The 23,871-nt window shown below is 35.7% G+C and overlaps 3 protein-coding genes across 3 annotated transcripts; 2 read left to right on the top strand and 1 right to left on the bottom strand.

Annotated features, from left to right (window-relative positions):
• Positions 1-783: 783 nt before the first annotated feature.
• On the top strand, positions 784-4,899 carry LOC104092359 (uncharacterized). The gene is made up of 2 exons (XM_009597949.4): positions 784-1,177; positions 4,501-4,899. Exons 1-2 carry the CDS (start codon positions 998-1,000, stop codon positions 4,672-4,674), a joined length of 354 nt encoding a protein of 117 aa, XP_009596244.1. The 5' UTR covers positions 784-997; the 3' UTR covers positions 4,675-4,899.
• A 4,082-nt stretch (positions 4,900-8,981) lies between these two features.
• Positions 8,982-10,427, top strand: LOC104092358 (transcription factor TCP8-like). Its single transcript, XM_009597948.4, has one exon. It carries the CDS (start codon positions 9,288-9,290, stop codon positions 10,266-10,268), a length of 981 nt encoding a protein of 326 aa, XP_009596243.1. The 5' UTR covers positions 8,982-9,287; the 3' UTR covers positions 10,269-10,427.
• Positions 10,428-20,643: 10,216 nt separating this feature from the next.
• LOC104092355 (uncharacterized) lies at positions 20,644-22,712 on the bottom strand. Its single transcript, XM_009597947.4, has 2 exons — positions 22,553-22,712; positions 20,644-21,075 (listed from the first exon to the last, which is right to left on the bottom strand). Exons 1-2 carry the CDS (start codon positions 22,626-22,628, stop codon positions 20,858-20,860), a joined length of 294 nt encoding a protein of 97 aa, XP_009596242.1. The 5' UTR covers positions 22,629-22,712; the 3' UTR covers positions 20,644-20,857.
• Between the last annotated feature and the right edge of the window lie 1,159 nt (positions 22,713-23,871).

The raw sequence follows: 23,871 nt of genomic DNA on the forward strand, positions 1-23,871 counted from the left end.
AATTTGGATATACTATTAAATATAAAAAATCATTTAATGAATTTTTTGAAAAAAGTTAAAACGTGTAATCATGGATGATGGAAGGAGTATTTGTTTGACCAAAAAGAGAATAATACGCTTGAGAATATTAGAAAGAAAGATTGAGCAAAATTCTTATCAAGGGGAAAATATAAGTATTTGCTGTTCGAAAAGAAAGGGAGGTTCCAGATACGAAGATCAACGCATCTAATTTTCTTGATAATTTAAATCAAGGTTGCTTAATCATTTTGAGATTTCTAAAATGATGTATCTGAACTTCCATAAAAATATTATAAATAATTGTTTTACATTTAAGAATAGTCAAAACTTGTATGTTTATGGTAATAAAATAAAGGCTCATTGACTGTTTCAATATACCATTTAAACCTAATTTTTACAACTTTCAAACATTCAATTTCGTTTTTCTAATTTAAACTTTAATGTGATAGTTTTTTCAATTGAACTTATTGATTATTAGTTTAACATTTTTTCACTACCAGTCAATTAATTTTTTAATTTTTTATTCACTCAACCAGCGGTCATTTAAATTAAAACAAAAATAGTACTAGTAATACTTTCTTTTTTGTTTTTTCATTCGCATTGGAACTTCAACTAATCTTAATTTACGCTGTATAAGACTTATTAAAGGCAAAAGTAATCCCTATAAAATTATTTTATTTTCAGAACTTGAACCTAAAAGTAATACCGCTTTGGGAATGAGAAGGGGGAAGAAACAAAAAGAAAAGAAAACTAAAGGCCTAAAATTGATCTCACATATTCTTTGCTTCAACAGTTGTCTAACTGTAAACCCAAAAAAGCCAAACCAAAGTTCTCTTCCCTCTTTGATTTTCCCTTTCATGCCAGCAGCAACCAGAAATTAGCAGTTTTCTCCAAAAAGGGTCTCTTTGAAATAGAAAAAAAAGGAATAATCAGAATATTTTTTTTTTGAAGAAGAAGAGTCAAAAAGAGTTGTTGTTTAATGTCGCTGAGAATTAAAGCAGTGGTTGATAAATTCGTACAAGAATTGAAAGAAGCATTAGATGCAGATATACAAGACAGGATAATGAAAGAAAGGGAGATGCAGAGTTACATTGAGGAGCGGGAGCGTGAAGTTGCTGAGCGAGAAGCTGCTTGGAAAGCTGAGCTCTCTCGTCGTGAGGTAACCCCCCCCACCCCACCCCCCCCCCCAACAAATCCATTCTTTCTTTGAAAAGCTTAGTATTTTGAACTTATTTTGGTGTTTCTTGAATTGGGTTTGAGTGAATTTCTCAAAATATACTGAAGATTGCAAGTGGGGAATTTTACATAAGAATTGTAAAATTCCAAAATAGGGGGAAAATTTTTTTCAAGTGAAAATGTTATTTGAAATTTATAGAGTTGTGTTTAGACATAATATAATTTTGGGTTGTTTTTGAAGTTTTGTGAGTGATTTGAGTGAAAATTTTGAAAAATAGGTTTTTCGAGTTTTTAAATTTTCGAAAATTTTCAAAATGCAAATTGGAAATTTTATGAACAAACGTGTAATTCGAAAAAAGCAAAATTTTCTGGAAATAAGGGAAAAATTTCTTATGTCCAAACGGGCTAGTGTGATTGTCTTTTAAAGATTCCATTTTGTTCAATTGACTGAATTACTCAAAGTTAGCTGCTGATTGCAAGTGCAGTAATTTTTGTGAATACATTTTTTCCCCCTGAGAAATGGAATAGATTTGTTAGATTACTTCGAAGTGTGCTTGAAAAAATGGAGAACATTTTTTCTTTATTTTTGATTACTAAAATAGAAGGAACACAGTATAGGATGAGTAGGTTTCGCCCTGTCCTAACTCCTATGAAGACCAATATGTGCTAAATGGGGATGAATTAGTTTTAAAATCACATGGAGAAAAGTTAATTTAAAAGACCTATAGTTTATCCGAATTAATGCAGACTTAGTATTAATAGAACATAATGGAACAAAGGACTCACATAGACTGTACCAACTAGTTGAGACTAATGCTTAGTTGTTGTTGTACTTACATCAGATCAGATGTTTGTCAAATGTCTTTGTAGTTTGTCTGGAGACGTGTATGTCAGTATTGTATAAGTACAAATAAGAGAACCTCTAGTTTTAGAGAAATTCCGATTTTGCCTGAAAACACAGTACGTACTAGTAGTGGAATGAAATAAGCCCGAATAGAGTAGAATGGACACATAATGTTCATTTATCTAATCCTACTAGTTTAGGATTGAGGCATTGTTGATCTATTGATGATTGGTTGATTGAATGGAATATATTGATTAGTTTATAATTCCTTTCATATTATGCTTGAGAAAAATGGAAGAACCTTTTTTTTTATAACTAACGCTGGAGGGACATAGTACAGGACATGTAGCATTTATTGTTTTTCTTTAATTCATAAGTGAGATTTTCATTTATTTATAGGAGAGTGGTAGACCCTTCAATGGAATGAATGAAATGAAATGACAAATTTACTCCATCATGTTAAAAGGATACTTGTCGACCTCTTAATGTGAATATGCAAAGCCAGTTTTCTTGGAATTTCATGTGGTTTAAAAGGTTGGCTAAGCAACCTACTACCCGGGCTAGCCAACCAGGTTTACACTCACCTAATATGGTTAAAGAATCCTTGTTACAAACTTACAAGCATTGGATAAGCGTAACAGTATAGATTGGACTTGATGATGTACAAGCTAAATGGTGCTACTGGCATATCAAATAGCAACATAAATGAGAGGATAGCCCTTGCTTAATTTTACCTCTGGTCATTTTGTATCATAGATTATCTATTTAACTGAGGGTTTATAACCTAATTTACTTACCAGGGTCTCAGCAACATGTTTTGTTTCTTAAATGAATTAAGAGAATCTATGTAGTCTAAGGTTGATCTTAATATTAAAGACTAGCCAGTAGGATTTTTGCAATAATTAGACCGTGTATACTAAGGTTGTAGAATTTGTGCTAGCGTTGTTGCAAATATTTCTCTATAAAGGCCAGCTGAGTGTCATTTCAAATATGGTAGCTAACACATTAACCCCTGGAGTTGAATCAGAAATTATTTCTCAGTGATTTTGTTTTGGGGAAATGCAAGTTGAATCCTTGGTTTTGATCTGTAAAAGAACAGGTGCTTCCCACATTCAGCAGTAATTCTACAGAAGTTCCACTTAAAACTTGCTTGCATTAGGACTCAAGAAGATAGAAATGATTCAGCTAGCTCCATTAAATGTATCCCCTCACAAGAAATACTTATCATGCACTTGCACACAATGGCCTTCAGACTCTAGGACTTCCAGAGTGATGTGACTCTGGAAAACGCCTTCTCTCACTTATATGTGTACGCAATGTATAGTGCCTTTGTGTCGATCTCATAATTTACAAGATTATCATATTGGAGCAATCAGATAGATATTTTACGAAGTTCTAGCTTGCACAAGTCATCCCTGTATGTGCTATTATTCAAGAGATTAAATAGGGTTGGCAGATTTGTGGTATCTGTCGAGGCGATTAAGGGATCATATGCGCCCCTTCATATTGCATGTCATTATCTTATTTTTAACCAATATTAAAGGCCTTCCGAGTCTACAGCTCATATGGAAACTTGATGGAATGCATGATACTGTAATATGTGACCATGGAGCCTCCTTTGGAGCCGCATGTATTAGAAGTCGAAATTGTTTTGTATGAAATCAATGTGTTTGCTGTTGCTGCTTTACTACTGTTGAGTGCAAAATTGAATGGGTATTCAGGTTTCCCATTTCAAAGACTACATACTTCCTCTTGAACACCACACAGCCCTACATCTTTTTGACAAGAAGACAGTTATGAAAATTCTAATTGCATGCTGCATAACTGTCTGCTAGCCATTCCACTATATTTAATTTCAAAATTAATCTGCCCAAAGATGCCTTCCGTTCATCAAGTTTTATAGAGGATGGATCTTTATCAGTAGTGATTCTCTGTGCCATTTGGCAGTGACCATTTCCGGAGCTTAGAAAAATCCCACATTCTGATTGGATGTGACAATTTGAATGTTGGCCATGTAGCTTTTGCCAACAATTGACTTCCAAATGTAGCAATAATATAGATCATTTTCGGAATAATGAGAACTGAGACATGTGTAAATGCTGAAATTTTCGCAATTAAGGTAACTATTACATTTTGCTTACTACTACTGCTGGTAAGCTGTTCCAACAATAGTTACTTTTACTTGCTCTGTGTCACCTATAAATCTCAAATATGGAATTAGAGGCTCCAAGTTCCCTAGAAAGATGGTCTAATGAATGATAACATGCTCAACATTCACAACAGGGTCTATTTATATGAGTTTAAAGTTCAGTGCAGAAACATACATTAGTCGAAGAAGGAAATATATGGTCGTCTTGTGTTGTTTAGATTTTGTAACAGTTGCAAATATGAGTTAAGTATCTACCTTTATGATAAATGATGTTCCCTTGAGGATTTGTAACATGTCACACTTTTGATCCCAGGCAGAAATTGCTCGGCAAGAAGCCCGGTTAAAGATGGAGAGGGAAAACCTTGAGAAAGAGAAAAGTGTGCTAATGGGAACTGCATCTAATCAAGACAATCAAGATGGAGCTCTTGAGATAACAGTTAGTGGGGAGAAGTACCGTTGTCTGAGATTTGCAAAAGCAAAGAAGTGAAGCACTAAAAGTAGGAAAAAGTTTCACTCATATGTTTATTTATACAGCTAGTTTGCTGGATGCTCGTATAAAATTTATTCAAGATTGAACTTATGCAGCCTCTGTTACTTAGAGAAGAAAAGAAATTTAGATCTGCACCTCCTTGAAATTTTCTGGATAAGATAGCCTGAAATTATCCTGTTCTTCCTCTTTGAGGCTTGAGCTTGGAAAATTAGTTCTACCTAATTTGCTCTTCTTATCTGAGTTTTTTCTTCCTTTGGCTTCAGACAATTCATTGATCACGTTCAACTATACTCTATAAAGGATAAGCGGTCACTGTAAACATAATTTAGGAGTCTGATCCTACAGAGAGCAAGGCTAGTGTTCACCAACATAGTGTTGTGTAATTTGTGCAGAAAGGTAGTGTTTGGACCTTGTAATTTTTCTTACAAAAGGAACTTGTCCTTTTCCAACATATACTAGCAGCCTTTTATTCATCTTCATTGGATGAGGCAACATTGCAACAAATTCGAGGGACAGTAAGAAACTCGGAAAATACTTGCCCACAATCGGTGTTGGCAGTAAGAAACTCGGAAAATACTTACCTACATTCGGTGTTTACTTCAATCCACATGAATATTAGGTATGTACCTTTAGATACACTTATATTACTTAACTATGATTAATTAATATGTATTTTCACTTTAATTTACATCGACAAATTCATGTGGTATGGTAGCTATGGTTTAAGTTACTAAGATGGCTTGTGTGCTTGCTACAAGAAACTTTATGAGTCTCTTAATTTGGAGACAAGTTGAAAGGTCTTTGCCTATAGGGTTTGAGAAGTCCTTTCCAGGTAAAAAGAGAAAAGGATATTCCTTTTTCTTCCCTTTTTTAAACTGTTTTTGCTTGTACAGAAAAGTTGCTGTAGCTAAGTTAATTTTGAAAATAGAAAGAGAACCCCAATAAGGTGACAACTCCATCATATAGGTTACACCACCTTTGGTTTAGTCAGGAATGGAAACTTTCTCTTTACATAAGGTAATTCTAGCCATTTAAAAAATTTCAATTTAGTTCAACGTGATAAAGTCTTGGACCAATAATAAAGTTGTCTTGCGTGTAATCTACAAGTCATAGGTTCCAACCGTGAAATCAGTCATTTATGCTTGCATCACACCTCTTGGGGTACGACCCTTCCCGAATCATGCGGGAATATGAAATACTTTGTATATCGAGCTATCTTTTTTTTTCTCTCACTTGCTGTCTTTTTCCTTAGGAGACTAACATTATCGTGTAAAGGCGGTCTATGGCACCAACTATTACTTTGTGGCAATAGATACAAATTTAGTTTAAGTAAATAAAATTATATCGTTCAAGTCAAGAGTAGTGAGGAATACTCTTTACTCACTCATCCACTGGTCTTAACCTTCACTTCATCTTTGACTAATTAGGCTGCAAAAGAAAGTGACTTACCATGAGAAAGATAGTGAAACATGGTTGCTTATCTTAAATTCCATCTAAGAAATGATTCTATGGGGGATGAATTCTTGTGTTACAAAGCTAATTAATTCTTGATGATTTCTTCTTTCTTTTCAAATGCCAAGCCACCACTTTACTAGCATTAGCACTTGAAAATTTTATAAAAAACTGGTCTCCGAAAATCAGGTTGAAAAAGAGTTTGCGAAAAAAAACTAAAGAAAACTCTCTCAAAAGTTTGAAACCAAACACCACGGGTCCGTGATACATATGACTTGTGAATTATCGAATCAAACTAAAGATAAAATATTTGAGATGTATTAATAATTAATTACATGTTAATTTAAAATGTTGCACGAAATAAAAATAAATAAATCCTGATTTGTGTTTCATTCATAATTCGTAAGTTAGCATGAAATTGAAAGTAAATACAAGCTATTAATTATATAAATATCAGATAATCACATCTAAGAAGTGGGATGAGTTGGAGTGAGTGGCTATAGCTGCTGTATTAATTAGCAGTTTTAAATTCTGAAACAAGAACCCAAAGTAATGAAAAAGAAAAATGAAGTGGGCTTGGAACGATGTCTTCATGTCACCTATAGGTCACAGATTCAAGCTGTGGAAGTATCCACTAATTAGTATAGATTGTCTACATTACATCCTTAGGATGAAGTCCTTCCTTGGACCATGCATAAATACAAAGCTTTGTAAATCAGGGTGTCTTGTAAGTGCATTAAGTAAATTAAACAGATACTAGTTGGTTTGATTTAATTAAAAAAAAAAAAGATAAAATTTAGTCTTAAAGAGTATGCTGTAATAAAGTGAGGTAGGGGAAGTGGGGTTGAGTTGTGATGAGCTGTGTTTCATTGTTAGGATTAGATGCTCTCACTTGAGCTGTCTATCCCTTTCATACCTCTAAAATCAACCCTTCTTAAATGAATCCAATCCTTATTTGTGAGTTTAAAGTTGTGTGAAGTGATAATATTTACATTTTTTTCACATTGTTGGATAAAATTGATTCATAAGGACATATAACTTTTGATATGCTAATGTAGAAAATATATCAGTAAGAACTTGATATAACAAGCTAATTAGATTAATAATGTACAAATTATCTATAATGCCAGTGAATATATCTTAAATTTGTTTGTACTCCTTAGTTTACACATCAATCCACCCCCTAATCCCCCACCCCCACAAAAACAAATTTGACATTTCTCTTTCTCCTTTATTTTACCTCTTCAGAGCAGTATTTCTTCTGGCCCCTTTCTCTGACTTTCCTTAATGTTGAATGTCAGGTGAGCTTGAAGGGGTAAGATCTGGGTGGTTGATAGTTTGATACATTTATTAGTACTAATTATGGGCATTAAAGAAAAAAAAATAGAAAGAAAAAACAGTTGTATACACTGATCGAGTATAAACGTTTTTTTACAGTAGCTAGTATATTATTATAGTTTGACTAGTTGTAATAGATTTTTTTAGCATCTTTATTGAGTTACAAAATCTGTGTATATATACAATTACCTATAGTTGATTTGATAGTGTTAATTATATTGTTGCTCACCAATAAATGCATGAAAATTTTATATTAAGATGACTTGAAACCATACGCACATTTTGTATATAAAGAATTTTTCTACTAGGGTGGGGACAAAGGAGTGGTAAGTTTTGCTTTGTGACAACTACAACAATAGTGTCATATCAGCATCAAAGAAGAGTTCTTTGTCTTTCAGATTTTGTGGTCGCAAACACATGCAAATATTCAGTCTTCTTCTAGAGATTTTACTGTATTTAAGTTGTATAAATGCATACGTATGTTTATATATGCAATACACACACATACACACGTATACAAATAGGGTTTTCATGTTTGAGGGGTAGGTAAAGAACTCTTCACGGTCATACCTCTTTATAATTGTATCCCTATATAACAGGATTTTACTATAAAAGTCAAATTTTTCTAGAAACTAATTTTTTATATTATATTTTACTTCTGTACAATATATTTTTTTTACCTATAATAACAACAGTCATCTTTATAACAATATACTCTTTGTAAACTTACTCCGTTACAATAACAATGTATGTAAAATTTCTAAGATTAACTATAATAAGTCTAGAGCTAGCATATATAACTTAAATTCTACATACAAAGGTTGTTATTGAATGTTAAGCACTCATCATCCTAACCAGATCTAGTTAGGAAGCTTTGAGTATTTGTTAAGGAACACTTTACCCCTAATGAGTAATTTTTCGGCGCAAATTTATATTTATTTGATCCCCGAAGTAGATATCGAACACCACATGAAAACCAAAAAGGGAAAAACTTAGAGCCCGTTCGGACATAAGAATTTTTTCACCTTTTTTAGAATTTCTTTTACATTTTTCGAGACTTTGACCATAAAATTTTTAATTTTCACTTGAAAATGAATTTTGAATTTTTTCGAAAATTCAAAAAACTCCAAAAAACTATTTTTCAAAATTTTCACTCAGATCACTCATAACAAATTAAAAACAATTCAAAATTATATTTATATCAACACACAACTCTAATTTTAAAGTATCATTATAAAAAAGTTCATTTTTTTTATTTTATAATTCTTACGTAGAAACGCCCACTTAAATTCTACTAGCATTGCTAACAAAGAGACCCCACGAGTGGGCTTTTCCCTTATTAGCTTCTGCAAAATTTATCACTACTTTCTTCTTAACTTTACAGGTCCCCCACCTGCCCTGCCACCACTGACTTTGCATTGGACCCCAACCCTTAGCCCCACATCCCCCCACCCCTACCCCACCTCCTTCACCAGCTACACTTATACTCATCGATGATTCTCTTTTGGTAGGCACCCACACCTACTCTTCTTCTCCAATTCCACAAAGTAAAACTAAAGTGAAAGAAATAAAGAGAAACCCCACTACTTTCACTTGTGCTGTTTTTGGGTCAATAGTCTTTGCACTACTTGCAGCAACTACTTGATTATTTCATTCCCCATTTCCTAGTCCTTTTCTTTCTTGTAATTGTGTTTCCAATTCATCAAATAGCCAATTGGACAGATATTGTTTCAAATATCAAGAAATCTTTGTTAGGCCCTTCTCTCACCCCACTTCTCCCCTACCCACCCACCTACCCCCTTCAAACTTTCTTTTCCAAGATGGAATTTAGAGAGCCAAATAGCAAAAACCAAGGTGGCAGCACCAGTCACTCCGACAATCAAAACGATAGCAACAACAATAATAGCAACGACAATAATAACAACTCGATTTCTACCAAAATTGTTAAGAAGCCATACAAAGACCGTCACACTAAGGTGGACGGTCGAGGGCGGCGCATACGCATGCCAGCTTTATGCGCCGCCAGAGTTTTTCAGCTCACAAAAGAACTGGGTCACAAGTCTGAAGGTGAAACCATAGAGTGGCTCTTGCAACAAGCTGAACCGTCTATTATAGCAGCTACGGGAACAGGTACAATCCCTGCAAATTTCTCTACTCTTAACGTGTCTTTACGTAGCAGTGGGACTACAATTTCAGCTCCGCCGTCAAAGTCTGCGCCGCTTTTCATTCACGGGGGCGCCACCACTATGTTGGGTTTTCACCACCCGCTTTCAAACACCGGTTATGGACAAGACCCAGGTGAGAATTACATGAAAAAGAGGTATAGAGAAGATACAAGTGGAGCAACATCACTACCATCAGCTACTAAAACGGAGAGAACCGGAGGTCAAGCTCACGAACCGGATGAAGAATCAAAACCCGGTTCATCACATGCTTCTAGCTACATACCGGCTCCAGCTATGTGGGCGGTTGCGCCGGCGGCCGGTAACGTCGGAAACACCTTCTGGATGGTACCAGGCACCTCATCAACCATGCAGAGAATTGGTGGTTTTGAGTTATCGGGAGGTGGCCGGTTCAATCCGGTTCAGCTAGGATCAATGTTTTTGCAACAGCCACAACCGGTTCAGCAGCTGGGGTTGGGTGTTTCAGAAACAAACTTGGGAATGTTAGCATCTATGAATGCATATAATAGTAGGGGTACTGGTATTGATTTGGGTATGAATTTGGAGCAACATCACCATCAAAATCAGCAACAAGGTAGTGAAAGTGGCGATGAAAATCACAAAGATTCTCAATCATAGTTCCATTCTTGATGCCATTTGAGTTAATTCTTGATGTTTTTACTGTGGTGAGGAGAGAATTAACTGCTGTCAGTCATTGTAAATGTTTCATTTTCCGTCCTTTTTTTTCCCACTCATTTTTAATAGCTTTATTGGGGAGTGATTGAAGTTGTAGATTAATGGTTGCAATTACACTTACATCATTTAGATGTAGATGCAAATACACTCCGAGTTTATACCTAATTAAAAAAATTAACCTTATAAGTAGTCAAGAAGTAAAACAAGAATATATATTAAATTTGTAGATGAAAATCACATTATATTTATTAATTTGGTTGAAGATATAATTAAGTAAAAGTATATGTTTTTTACTATAGATGAAATGGTACGCTTCAACTGCGGTAATCCTATCAAATGCCACATTCTTTTACCTTTCCTCTTTCACTATTCACGGGCTTATCTTGTCGAGACTCGAGAGAAAAATAGAATTGCTCAAAAAACCCTTTTAGAGAGGAGGGTTATTCATTCATTTACTTTTTCTTGTTTCTTTTCAAGAACGGACGTAATTTGCTGCTGGTTCCATATTTTTGGTATAGTTTGGCGTTTTGGGAGGGAAAACGGGGAGATATGTTGGGTTTGGATTGGAATTGATGTATAATTTGATTCATTTGGGGACAAGAGCAAAACAAAATGCCTAATAATGTCCCTCTAAAATCTTGATAATTGGTGAAGTCAAGTCTTCTCCAAAAGGACCTCCTTGCCTTACCTTCCAAGTTGTACATAATTGAGAGAGATATGATTAATTGGTGTATCTTTATTAACAATAGTGACTCTGTCTTTTATATGTTTGGATTGAAATAGCTACAATTGGATAGCTATTCTTTTGATTTGATTGGTTCCCATTTCTTTCCCATGCTAGTACTATTTATGATATTAAATTGAAAATAATTGTCATTTTAGCACTTAAATTGTCATTATCTTGATATGATACTTAAATTAAAATTAAGAGAAGGCAAATACTTAAATAGCCATAAGTTTTTAATATTAAAATTGAGTGGAGATTTATATCAAGTTATACACGCAAGTTTCTATTGGTGTTTACTTACCAAACAAGCGTTCGAAATATCTTGTCCTGGTTTTAATAATCGCCCCATATAATATACTTTTTTTCCGAGTAGGTTGAGGTTGTCATCTTTTAAATATTTATAGAAAGAATAAGAGGTCGTTCAGCTAAATTAATTCCCTAAAAATTCACAAACAATAAAATCCAAGTATTGAAGCCTCTCATTGATTCTTCCACTTGCACAGCAACTAGCATCAAGACCAAAGAAGGTGGGAGTCTCTTCATTTTTTGTTGTCAGCCTTTATCTTAGTCTTAGCCAAACTTGGTAAAGTTTGCCAATGCTTTTCTTTTTCACTAACATGATTTATCTATTGAAACTCAAGAGGCAATGCAAAATTTCAAGTCAGTTAATGCATAGTACTGCACTACTGCAACATTCATTAATATTTTGTAGCAGAAGCTGGAACTTTAGTGCGTGTGTATGTATAATATGTATATGTGTGTATAAGATGAGAACATTATGAAAGAATTATTCGCTACCTGTGCTAGTGACAAGTAGCGATACTCAGTCGATTAGTCGAAATGCGTGCAAATTGATCGAAAAATCTTAAATCAGCTAGCTGTTGAGGTTTTATTTTTAAGATGTAATATTCTTAAAATGAGGGTGAATGGGAAATGGAGGGAAAATGAAATTTTGAGTAAAATTTTAAGTTTTTCCCTCTTAACAATGAGACATTGTCCCATATTGGAAGTGGAAGACATTTTTGGTGGGTATATATATAATTGCTCTTCTTGTAGCTCTTAAAGAGTTAAGAAGAAAGCAAGCCTCGCGCCGTCGTCGTCGTCGCTCGCTCGGCTTCGGCTTCGGCTTCGGCTTCGGCTTCGGCTTCGGCTTTGGTCAAATGATTGATTGATTAATTTTTTGGACCAAATTTATTTGTTAATAGTAAATATTAACGTAAGATTATCCGTATTTGTAAACGGATATTTTCCAATCCGTGTATTGATAATTTGGCAGCCGGATAATGGTCTTCCCACCATGAAGTGCTTGCTCCACAAACATGAAGTGCTTGCTCCACAAACATGTAATGCTTGCTCCACCATGAAGGGTGGACGTTTGGTCTTGCACTCCTTCTTGGCTGCTATATATATGAGCAGCAAATGTTGAAGAAAGATACTCAACTCAACATACAATTCGCTCAACAAATTGGCTATACATTGCACTCCTTCCTCTCAGAACTTCCATACGTTTTTCTGAGTATATACTCCTTCGTTCTGCATTGTTTTTTAACTTCAAACAAAGCAACTGTAAGTGTGATTTGCTACCGAACTTTGTGTTCGCCGAAACACTGGGGTTTGAAGTACCGCTACACCAGTGTGTTATTCGTTCTATCCTGGGAGGAAATAATCCATTACCTTGGGTACTAGGAGGGGATTAAATTCCTTAAGGAAATACTGTGAATTCAGTGGGCTCGAATTTATTATTATTGTTTCATTACGTTAACTTATATTTTGCAGAATTAATATTTACAAATACAGCAATATTGACCGGGAATAACAATCTTAAGGAATTTAATATTTATTTCTGTACTTGTGTTATTCTTATTATTCTGCAAACTAAAACCTTTGTGGTTTGTGTACTCCCGTTTTGGAGAGTTAAGCCTTCGTGGCGTTTTGTTGGATATTAAAATCTACGTGATTTTTACTCCAGTTTGAAAACGTGTATTAAACGTTTGTTTGTGTCATTCTTTTCTGAAAAAGATGATGACTGAAAACGAAAACCAAGCTGTTCCGATGGCGACTGCCAACGCAACGACAAGCCGAACACCGGCGTTGGCACCGGCAGAAAAACCCGGAAAATTTTCCGGGATTGATTTCAAACGCTGGCAGCAGAAGATGTTCTTCTACTTAACTACGTTATGTCTACAGAAGTTCATCAAGGAAGATGTTCCTGATCTGCCGGATAAAACTCCAGATAATGAACGCTTTCTCGTGATTGAAGCGTGGAAGCATTCTGATTTTTTATGCAAGAATTATATTCTTAGCGGACTGGATGATAATCTGTATAATGTATACAGTAGCATGGAGACATCCAAAGAATTGTGGAATGCGCTTGAAAAGAAATATAAGACTGAAGATGCCGGGATGAAGAAATTCGTTGCCGCAAAATTTCTGGACTACAAAATGATAGATAGCAAGTCTGTTATTACTCAAGTCCAGGAATTGCAAGTGATTATTCATGATCTACTTGCTGAAGGTCTTGTAATCAACGAAGCATTCCAAGTAGCAGCAATGATTGAGAAGTTGCCTCCGTTGTGGAAGGACTTTAAAAATTATTTGAAACACAAACGAAAGGAAATGTCCCTTGAAGATCTCATTGTTCGGTTGAGAATCGAAGAGGACAATAAAGCTGCTGAAAGGAGAGGCCGTGGAAATTCAACAATAATGGGAGCAAATATTGTTGAAGCTAACAAAAAGAGGAAGAAGGCTTCTGGTCCGAAATACAACCCAAGCAAGAAGCGGTTCAGTGGAAACTGCTACAACTGTGGAAAAACCGGACACAAATCTACGGAGTGTCGTGCTCCGAAGAAAGACAAGAAAAGGGGTCAAGCAAACATGGTAGTAAACCATGATGATGTTGATAACTTGTGTGCCATGCTCTCTGAATGTAACTTGGTGGGAAATCCTAAACTGTGGTGGTTTGATTCAGGAGCCACTCGCCATGTTTGTGCAGTTAGAGAGGCTTTTGCTACCTATGCTCTTGCTGAACCCGGAGAGACAGTTTATATGGGAAATGCTTCAACAGCAAAAGTTGAAGGATATGGGAAGGTATTTCTAAAAATGACTTCTGGCAAGGTCATGACTTTGAACAATGTCCTTCATGTTCCCGAAATGAGAAAGAATTTAGTCTCTACTGGACTTCTTGTTAAGCACGGTTTTAAGTGCATTTTTGTATCCAACAAGGTTGTAATTAGTAAGAATGGAATATTTGTGGGAAAAGGTTACCTCACCGAGGGCCTTTTCAATCTAAATATAATGGTTGTTGAAAATAATAATAATATTTCAGCTTCTTCTTACTTACTTGAGTCAAATGATTTATGGCATGTACGTTTGGGTCATGTCAATTATAAAACCTTGCGGAAAATGATTAACTTGGAAGTACTGCCCAAGTTTGAATGCGAAAAATCAAAATGTCAAATATGTGTGGAATCTAAGTATGTTAAACATCCTTATAAGTCAGTTGAAAGGAATTCAAATCCTTTAGACTTAATTCACACAGATATTTATGACATGAAGTCAATACCATCTCGCGGTGGAAAGAAGTATTTCATAACTTTTATTGACGATGGTACTCGATATTGCTATGTTTACTTACTGAATAGTAAAGATGAAGCAATAGACGCATTCAGGCAATACAAAAATGAAGTTGAAACGCAACTTAACAAGAAAGTAAAAATGATAAGAAGTGATAGGGGTGGTGAATATGAATCTCCTTTTGAAGAAATATGTTTAGAATATGGAATTATTCATCAAACAACAGCCCCTTACACGCCCCAATCTAATGGGATTGCGGAAAGAAAGAATCGCACATTAAAGGAGATGATGAATGCGTTGTTGATAAGTTCTGGTTTGCCACAGAACTTGTGGGGGGAAGCCATTCTTACGGCTAATCGAATATTAAATCGAGTGCCCCATAGCAAAACACAATCCATTCCTTATGAACAATGGAAAGGAAGGAAGCCCAACTTGAATTATTTTAAAGTGTGGGGGTGTTTGGCAAAAGTGCAAGTTCCTAAACCCAAAAGGGTAAAGATAGGACCGAAAACCGTTGATTGTGTTTTCATAGGATATGCGACAAATAGTAAAGCATATCGATTTCTGGTTCATAAATCAGAAAATCCCGACATTCATAATAATACGGTTATAGAATCAGATAATGCTGAGTTTTTTGAAAATATATATCCGTATAAAAAGGAATGTGAGTCGTTTGGTGAAGGATCTAAACGACCTCGGGAAGAAACAAAAGAAAGTACATGTAATCAGGAGAATCCAAGACGTAGTAAACGTCAAAGAACGTCTACTTCATTTGGACCAGATTTTGTGACTTTCTTATTGGAGAATGAGCCTCAAACATTTAAAGAAGCTATGACTTCTTCGGAATCATTGTTTTGGAAAGAGGCAGTCAATAGTGAAATAGAATCCATATTGAACAACCATACATGGGAATTGGTTGATCTTCCTCCTGGAAATAAACCTTTGGGTTCTAAATGGATTTTTAAGAGAAAAATCAAAGATGATGGCACTATTGATAAATTCAAGGCAAGGCTCGTAGTCAAAGGGTATAGACAACGAGAAGGTCTAGACTACTTTGATACATACTCTCCAGTTACAAGAATTACGTCCATACGGATGTTAGTAACATTAGCTGCAGTGTATGGTCTTGAAATTCATCAAATGGATGTTAAGACGGCCTTCTTAAATGGAGAGTTGGAGGAAGAAATTTACATGGAACAACCTGAAGGGTTTGTGGTTCCAGGTAAAGAAAAGAAGGTATGTAGACTTGTTAAGTCTCTTTACGGACTAAAACAAGCACCCAAACAATGGCATGCGAAATTTGACCAAACAATGTTGTCAAATGGTTTTAAGATAAATGAATGTGATAAATGCGTGTACATTAAAAATATTCCAAATCACATAGTCATTGTTTGCCTATATGTGGATGATATGTTGATAATGAGTAATGACATTGCCAACATAAATGCTACTAAGCGTATGCTCAATAGCAAGTTTGATATGAAAGACTTGGGAGTTGCTGATTTAATTCTGGGAATTAAGATCAATAAGACTCCTCAAGGTCTGGCATTGTCACAATCTCATTATATTAAGACAGTACTTGAAAAATTCAAGCACTTGGGCTTTAAAGTTGCAAAGACTCCAATTGACGTGAATCTTGCATTAGCAAAGAACAAAGGCCAAAGCATATCACAATTGGATTATGCTCGTGTATTGGGATACTTAATGTATATCATGAAATTGTACACGACCAGACATAGCTTGTGCTATAAGTAAACTGAGTCGATATACGAGCAATCCAGGCCAATCTCATTGGATGGCAATGAAACGAGTTTTGGGATATTTAGAACATACCCAGAACTTTGAATTGCACTACAGTAATTTTCCTGCGGTGATTGAGGGATACTGTGATGCAAATTGGATCACCGGTTCAACTGATTCTAAGTCCACGAGTGGATATGTATTCACTATTGGTGGAGGAGCGGTATCTTAGAAGTCGTCCAAACAAACATGTATTGCCCGCTCTACAATGGAGGCTGAATTCATAGCCTTAGATAAAGCCGGTGAAGAAGCTGAATGGCTCCGGAATTTCTTGGAAGACATTCCATTTTGGCCCAAACCGTTGGCACCAATATGCATACATTGTGATAGTCAAGCGGCAATTGGAAGGGCTGGGAGCGTCATGTATAACGGTAAATCTCGTCATATACGACGAAGACATAAAACCGTTAGGCAATTACTCTCTAGAGGAATTATCACAATTGACTATGTAAAGTCAAGTGATAATGTGTCGGATCCACTTACAAAAGGCCTAACTAGAGAGGTAGTTGAGAAATCATCAAGGGGAATGGGGCTATGGCCGAGAACAAGTCATTGTGGCGGTAACTCTACCTAGAAGACTGGAGATCCCAAGATCTAGGTTCAAAGAGATCAAACAAAGTCATTAATGACGGTTCAACATTGTCAAATAAAATTTTAGTCCATTCTCGTGATGAGACAATGTTCAGTACCAAGGATAAAGCATTAAGGCTTTTTAATGATTTCTAAATTTGATACGGGGTATATCAAATAGTGTATCTACAGGATGACACGTTTAGGAATCACCTATTTAAGTGTGAAGTGTGAGCCGCTTCAAGGAGAACTTTGTAAGGCCAGTTCTCTACGCACTTATGAAACCAGGCGGTGTTCATGGCTGAAACGAACACAACAATGAGAACCAAAGACGGTTAAGGGTTGATTGTGTGACTTATGGTTGTCTAGGTATACACCAAAGATCGACGGTTCAAAGATATCAAATCTACCGATTGACCGAGTATATCCGACATAAGTTTACTACGGAAAGTTCAAAGGGAAACCTACTTATCCAGATGCAATTAATCCTTGCTTGTAAATCACACAGTTTTTCATGCATACTTCCGTGATATAGCCATTCCCCATTCATGTGGGGGATTGTTGAGGTTTTATTTTTAAGATGTAATATTCTTAAAATGAGGGTGAATGGAAAATGGAGGGAAAATAAAATTTTGAGTAAAATTTTAAGTTTCCCCTCTTAACAATGAGACATTGTCCCATATTGGAAGTGGAAGATATTTTTGGTGGGTATATATATAATTGCTCTTCTTGTAGCTCTTAAAGAGTTAAGAAGAAAGCAAGCCTCGCGCCGTCGTCGTCGTCGCTCGCTCGGCTCGGCTTCGGCTACGGCTTCGTTCGGCTTCGGCTTCGGATTTGGATTTGGATTTGGATTTGGATTTGGTCAAATGATCGATTGATTGATTAATTTTTTGGACCAAATTTATTTGTTAATAGTAAATATTAACGTAAGATTATCCGTATTTGTAACGGATATTTTCCAATCCGTGTATTGATAATTTGGCAGCCGGATAATGGTCTTCCCACCATGAAGTGCTTGCTCCACAAACATGAAGTGCTTGCTCCACAAACATGTAATGCTTGCTCCACCATGAAGGGTGGACGTTTGGTCTTACACTCCTTCTTGGCTGCTATATATATGAGCAGCAAATGTTGAAGAAAGATACTCAACTCAACATACAATTCGCTCAACAAATTGGCTATACATTGCACTCCTTCCTCTCAGAACTTCCATACGTTTTTCTGAGTATATACTCCTTCGTTCTGCATTGTTTTTTAACTTCAAACAAAGCAACTGTAAGTGTGATTTGCTACCGAACTTTGTGTTCGCCGAAACACTGGGGTTTGAAGTACCGCTACACCAGTGTGTTATTCGTTCTATCCTGGGAGGAAATAATCCATTACCTTGGGTACTAGGAGGGGATTAAATTCCTTAAGGAAACACTGTGAATTCAGTGGGCTCGAATTTATTATTATTGTTTCATTACGTTAACTTATATTTTGCAGAATTAATATTTACAAATACAGCAATATTGACCGGGAATAACAATCTTAAGGAATTTAATATTTATTTCTGTACTTGTGTTATTCTTATTATTCTGCAAACTAAAACCTTTGTGGTTTGTGTACTCCCGTTTTGGAGAGTTAAGCCTTCGTGGCGTTTTGTTGGATATTAAAATCTACGTGATTTTTACTCCAGTTTGAAAACGTGTATTAAACGTTTGTTTGTGTCATTCTTTTACAGAAAAGATGATGACTGAAAACGAAAACCAAGCTGTTCCGATGGCGACTGCCAACGCAACGACAAGCCGAACACCGGCGTTGGCACCGGCAGAAAAACCCGGAAAATTTTCCGGGATTGATTTCAAACGCTGGCAGCAGAAGATGTTCTTCTACTTAACTACGTTATGTCTACAGAAGTTCATCAAGGAAGATGTTCCTGATCTGCCGGATAAAACTCCAGATAATGAACGCTTTCTCGTGATTGAAGCGTGGAAGCATTCTGATTTTTTATGCAAGAATTATAGATCACCTGATCCATTAGCCAGCTCCTGAGGATTAGAGTACCATAAACCTCAAGTTTTTGGATAAGTAATGCAATATGAGCATTATATATAGTTATCATCGTCATCCTATGATGCATTGTGTGATTTTACGAATCATTTATTAGTTGTCTCTCTTTATTTTTTATCCTGCTACTTCAAACCACAACATAACAATCTTTTTGTTTTAAATATTAATGTCGTTTGCTGCCATACCTCGTCATAACAGTTTTGCCAGTCGTTCCTCATCCATTTACACACTTGCTTTTACTTGACACATCCTTTGAAATTCAGAACACCTTATTTCCCCTCTTCTACTAGGCGAATAGAATTTTGGCATTGACATGATTTAAACATTTATAGAAGTACTAAAAGGTCAGGGTCCAAAGCCCCATTTCAAGTTTGAGTCAGTAATCTGTTTTTGAGTCAACCACCCCAATAAAGCTTATGTTCACAAGTCTTCTCATACAAGTTGGCTATGTATTTTAAGTAGCTTGACCAACAAAATCCCAAATAACCAGTCCTGCTTTCCCTTGGCTGCCTGTCTACCTGATCACATGTCAAAATCATAAGAGAATTAGCCAAAACCACTGCAGAAGCGAGATGCGTTAAAATTTTCTGCTCCTGGTTTACAAAAAGGAGGGACTTCGTTTTTTTATTCTTTCAAATACTTTGGGTCTGTAATACAAGGTAACGTGGAGATTGACGAAGATGTTGCTCGCCGTATTGGAGCGAGGTAGATGAAATGAAGGCTTGCATAAGGAGTTTTGTGTTATAAAAATATGCCACCTAAACTTAAAGGCAAGTTTTACAGAGTGGTGGTTAGGCCGACTATGTTGTATGAGGCTGAGTGTTGGCCCGTCAAGAAATCTCATGTCTAGAAGATGAAAGTAGTTGAAATGAGGATGTTGAGATGGATGTGTGGGCATACCAGGAAAGACAAGATTAGGAACGAAGTGATTAGGGACATGGTGGGAGTAGCCCCCGTGAAGGACAAGTTGCGAGAATCGAGGCTGAGATGGTTCGGGCATGTGAAGAGGCGAGACATATCTGCCCGGTTAGAAGGTGTGAGACATTGACCATGACAGGTCCGAGGAAGGGCAAGGGTAGGCCTAAGAAGTACTGAGGTAAGATGATTAGTCAGGACATAACAATGCTTCAGCTTACCAAGGACATGACCCTTGATAGAAAGGTGTGAAGGACGAGAATTAGGGTGGAAGGTTGACAGATAGTCGTAAGCCTCTCCTAGGCTTGCCTGTATTACTAGTTCTATTGTTGTATTTTCTTATTCATGTTTTGTATTCATACATGCTGTGTTATTCGCTTTCATTACCATGCTACCTTGTTACAATTATTTGTTGCTTTAGTTTCAATGTTACTTAAGTTGAGAGTCTACCGGAAACAGACTCTCTATCTTTGTAAGGTAGGAGTAAGGTCAGCCTACACACTACCCTTCTCAGATCCCACTTGTGAGATTACACTGGGTTTGTTGTTGTTGCTTTTGATGTCATGCTTTAAGGTGAAAAACCTCCAACAAAGATAGTGACATCCGATCAGAAGAAAATCAAAAATTGGATATCAAAATAGACAGAGTGCAGTGAAACAAAACATTTCAACCAATATGGTGTTTGAGTAAATTCAGAAAATATTATTATAGAACCAGGCACAGCAACATTGTCACCAGATTGAAACAAGAAAAAGCAAAAACCATTGTAAAGCTAACTAAGTTAAAATTAAAAGCTATTTAATGCTCTAATTCAATAGGTTCAAAAGTGCTCATCTTCGACATTGAAAACTCCAAGGACAGCATTATTGTGGTGGAGACACGATAGCATGATGATCTAGCCCGAAGCAGTTTTCTTTTGTTGGAAGACAACAGCGTAAACTGGGACTATTACACCAATGGCGACTGCAGACCAGACACCAACAGTCATCTTCAGCTTCTGGTGTGACATCCTGTCCAAGTTGTACATGTGCTTTGCGTGAAGGTAGAAAGGTTCATCATGCCCATGACCTCCTCCCATTCGCTTAATGCCTGTTGAGTGGATCTCTCTCTTCACTGACCAAACAATGAATTTCAATTATCAGCAAGGTCAGACTTACAAAAACCACGAACAACGGCATCCAAGCTTGATCGAGATGCAGTCATCGTAAAGAAAAGGTGAGGCGGAAAGACCACATTTAGCAATGAATATGAGAGAAAGGGAAGTTTCAAAAACATGAAAAATTAACTTAAACAAGTATAAATGTATAAAATGTGCATATTATGCACGAAGTTGACATATAAAACAATTGAAAGTTATTCAAGAAAGACATAGGAAAAGAAACTTTCAATTGCCACAATGTTCAACGAAAAGATTGTCAAAGTGATGAAGGCATGCTCGTATGATAAAAGGAGGAGTTACCAACCAGTAAGGCATATATCACTACGATAGTTTCCAAATTTTGAGAAGGTTGATCAGCTCTAGAGTTTATAACTGAGTTGTTAAAAGTCACTTTCCATTGGTCTCCCTTTTTAACATCAGCATATATTCATAGACTTGAAGCAATTAACACATTTTCACAGACCTAAAGATCATCCCAAAGAGATGAGAGAGGAGAGCTAGAGCTATTGCAATTAGTTTTTTTGGATAAGTAGGAAGTAGAGGTTGTTATCGAGAGAAAAGAGAAAATAAAATTCCACTTGTATTTGGCATGAAACTTAACACGGGATATTTGGGAGCTGCAAGATATCATAAGATAGCTCCTTCTACTGAGGTGCCTATGTGCTATATAGCAGCCAAATATGGAAATACCAAGAGTAAGAAGCCCACCCTACCCAGCCTCCCAATATCAATCAATCAACTACTCTTCAATCCCAAACTAGTTGGAGTCAACTATATAAATCCTCGATATCTGATCCACCACATTCAGGACCATTGAATTCCAATATGTAATCTTGTCTCTAATCACAAATTTAAATTCTCTCTATCACTAGATGCACTGCGAAATCTCACATTTCTACCGAAGCTAAAAACGACTCCTGCAAGACACATGACTCAATGTAAGTGTAACAACAACAACTAACCGATAACACAAAGGAGGGAAAGAGGAAGGGCGGACGTAATTAAGAACATTGAACTAAATCCTAATATTAGATCGATATATCATACCACATGAATATTATGTACATCATGCTGAGCAAATGCTAAAATATTGCATTGAACCTATACAATAGTTCTCATAAATAGAAACGAAGAAAATGAGAATCGCGCTGACCCCAGAAAATGGGCAGATCTAAAAAGCGATAAATACCCATCAAAATAGATCCCTACAAACCATCACACAAGCGGAAATCTATATCTAAATTGACTTTTTTGGTGAGATTTCAGCTTCAACATACAGAAATAGCAAGAAATTCAAATTAAAAAAAACAAATATCAATCAGCTATGTATCAGTCCCCAAATTAGTTGGGCTCATTTCATTAAAGTAAATGATATTTAAAAAAAATCAAAACCAAAGGCATACATCAATTTTGGAAGAGATAAACACCGACCTGTTTTGGAGAAAATTGATTCAGATGAGCTGATAAGCTTGGAAGCACACGACCGTAAGCCGTTGTTCAACGCCATCGCCGTTCTCTGCCTTTGTTTTCCTGGGTTTTTTTCTATAGCGAGGGTTATAAAGTGAGCATTTTGGTATATTTCAATTTATATACTAGCAAATTTTTATTTTTCATTTTTTAGGATTTTCCATAGCGCTAGTTGTAATTTTTGTTTTTTAAATCAATGAGCAATTGTACCTTTTTCTAAGACTAGTGAGAGTAAGCCCGGCCCAACAACTATTTAGTATTGTTTTTAATGTTATTTTTAAATGTTATTTACTTTTGTATTTATATTCGCCATATTATTATTGTATATGGTTATAGACTTATGCTTTTAGGAGCTGCTTATAACAGTCGACTAATTTTTTTTTTGTAAATAAAAATTAAATATGTGAATAATCCACATCTATATGTATATTTTTGCTTCTCTGGTAAATGTTGGAGTGCAATTTTAGTTTCATTATTAGAAGATACTCTTATGTTAGAGTTTATCTTCATATGATCAATAGTTATTTCAAAATCACTTAAAATCAATAATAAGATAATTTACATAAAATATTTTGTTACTCTATTTATTATATCGTTTAATAAAACCAATGTCGTTTGCTTATCTATGTGTTGTATTTATGCTTTTCTATAACCTAATAGCTATGAAATTTCGCTTCTCTTTTCAATCTTGTCTTTCTGATTCAACTCAACGTAGATTCCAATGTTGAGCTAAGAAAATCTTTTTCTATGTGAAAACATAGTTTTATGATTTTTGGACCTCACCTTATTGGATATTACTATTTGGGAGTGGTAATTAAATGTGCGGGTCATTTTGGATATGAACGAGTCGAAAAGGAGTAATACAAAAATAAATAAAATATCCGACCCAATAGGGATAGAAAATGAGTTAACTCGTGGATAATATGGATACTTGAATATGATCACTCTTGGGAGAATTTTTAGTTTTTCAAACTTGAATAACTCCCAATTTGAGTCTTTGCAAATATAAAAGTTAAACATATTTGTTATCTATTTATTATCCATATTTTAAGTGGATAATATGAATCTTATCCATATTTGACCCATTTTTAAAAAGTTCATTATCCAATTCATTTTTAGTGAATAATATGAATGAATTATTTTTTTCATTCATTTTTGTCACTACTACTATTATGGACTACCCGTAAAATCAATGCTAAATTGGTGAAAGCTATCTTGCGTTCTCTCTCTTGGGTAGGTCAGTTTCGCTCTCTCTTGTCGGTAAGTATATGTTATGGTATTGT

The sequence above is a fragment of the Nicotiana tomentosiformis genome, chromosome 6 (assembly GCF_000390325.3).
Source record: "Nicotiana tomentosiformis chromosome 6, ASM39032v3, whole genome shotgun sequence".
Classification (NCBI taxonomy): Eukaryota; Viridiplantae; Streptophyta; class Magnoliopsida; order Solanales; family Solanaceae; genus Nicotiana; species Nicotiana tomentosiformis.

Excerpts from the sequence above, each read along its gene's own strand:
- LOC104092359 (XM_009597949.4), top strand. The coding sequence starts at position 998 with ATGTCGCTGAGAATTAAAGCAGTGGTTGATAAATTCGTACAAGAATTG. Across the intron at positions 1,178-4,500 it reads CTGAGCTCTCTCGTCGTGAG|GCAGAAATTGCTCGGCAAGA; the intron begins GTAACCCCCCCC and ends TTTTGATCCCAG.
- LOC104092358 (XM_009597948.4), top strand. The coding sequence starts at position 9,288 with ATGGAATTTAGAGAGCCAAATAGCAAAAACCAAGGTGGCAGCACCAGT.
- LOC104092355 (XM_009597947.4), bottom strand. The coding sequence starts at position 22,628 with ATGGCGTTGAACAACGGCTTACGGTCGTGTGCTTCCAAGCTTATCAGC. Across the intron at positions 21,076-22,552 it reads ATCAATTTTCTCCAAAACAG|TGAAGAGAGAGATCCACTCA; the intron begins GTCGGTGTTTAT and ends TTGTTTGGTCAG.